Below are 880 nucleotides of genomic sequence, written 5' to 3'. Positions count from 1 at the left end.
GCAATTAATTTAACATTTTTTAAATTTTTTAATCTTATATAAAATTAAATTATTATTATTTTCGTTAATAAAAACTTAGCCTAGCTTTAACTAACGTTTTAATTAAAGATTTATACTAATAAGTGCAGAAATAAAGTAAGCGATTAAAATAATGCAGTAAATTTATTAATACCGTGGAAAATTTAATTTATAAATTAAATTTTTAACCTTTTTTACAAGAGCAACACTAAATCCGCAGTAGGAGTACTTAGCTTTTTGTCCGCAGTATGGCGCTAGTAGCGCAGCTCCGGTGGCTCCAGTACACACCAAGCTCTCAGTCAATTGCGACCCATCCAAACCATCTTCAAATCTTCAATTGAAGACGTCAATTTGAAGGTCTCAATTCAGGGAGCAGATTGATCCCGGTTGCACGTTTGTACGGCCCGAACTGCCCAAGTTATTCAAGTTCGACGTTGCGACCGGTACCGCGCATGGGCCACCTACGTTACCACCTTGATTCAGGACACCATACAGTAGGGCCCGATGAGATCAATCAAAGATCAATCAATACCTCGATCAATTGAATTTTCTGAGATCTGAAACATATATCAATCAATCCGTCTCGTCGAGGCGACAAAGATGAATGTTTTTGGGGGTTTGTAGAAAATTGTTTGGATGGATGGGAGTGGGTTTCAAGTGGCGTTGAATTGACTGTGGCAGAGGTACTTGTGCGCGCACCTAAATTTGTATGGGAGACCAGGTAGTACTGCGGACGAAATGCATGTACTCCTACTGCGGATTTAGTGTTGCTCTTTTACAATTATAAAAAGATTTACACGTTATTTAAACCATTTTTATTTTAATTTTTTAAATAAATAATAATTTTTATAAAGTTTAAAGA

At 36.0% G+C, this 880-nt stretch overlaps 1 protein-coding gene across 1 annotated transcript; it reads left to right on the top strand.

Moving 5' to 3' along the window:
* Window positions 1-266: 266 nt before the first annotated feature.
* Window positions 267-496, top strand: GGS25DRAFT_519905 (uncharacterized protein; the record flags this gene model as incomplete). Its single annotated transcript, XM_049263790.1, has 2 exons — window positions 267-298; window positions 376-496. The coding sequence occupies 2 exons, from the start codon at window positions 267-269 to the stop codon at window positions 494-496; spliced, it is 153 nt and encodes a 50-aa protein (XP_049119368.1).
* Between the last annotated feature and the right edge of the window lie 384 nt (window positions 497-880).

Source organism: Hypoxylon fragiforme, assembly GCF_022984875.1.
Source record: "Hypoxylon fragiforme strain CBS 206.31 chromosome Unknown GGS25scaffold_3, whole genome shotgun sequence".
NCBI classification, from domain to species: domain Eukaryota; kingdom Fungi; phylum Ascomycota; class Sordariomycetes; order Xylariales; family Hypoxylaceae; genus Hypoxylon; species Hypoxylon fragiforme.
Note: the sequence above shows the minus strand (reverse complement) of the source record. Positions and strands in the feature narration are given on the sequence as shown.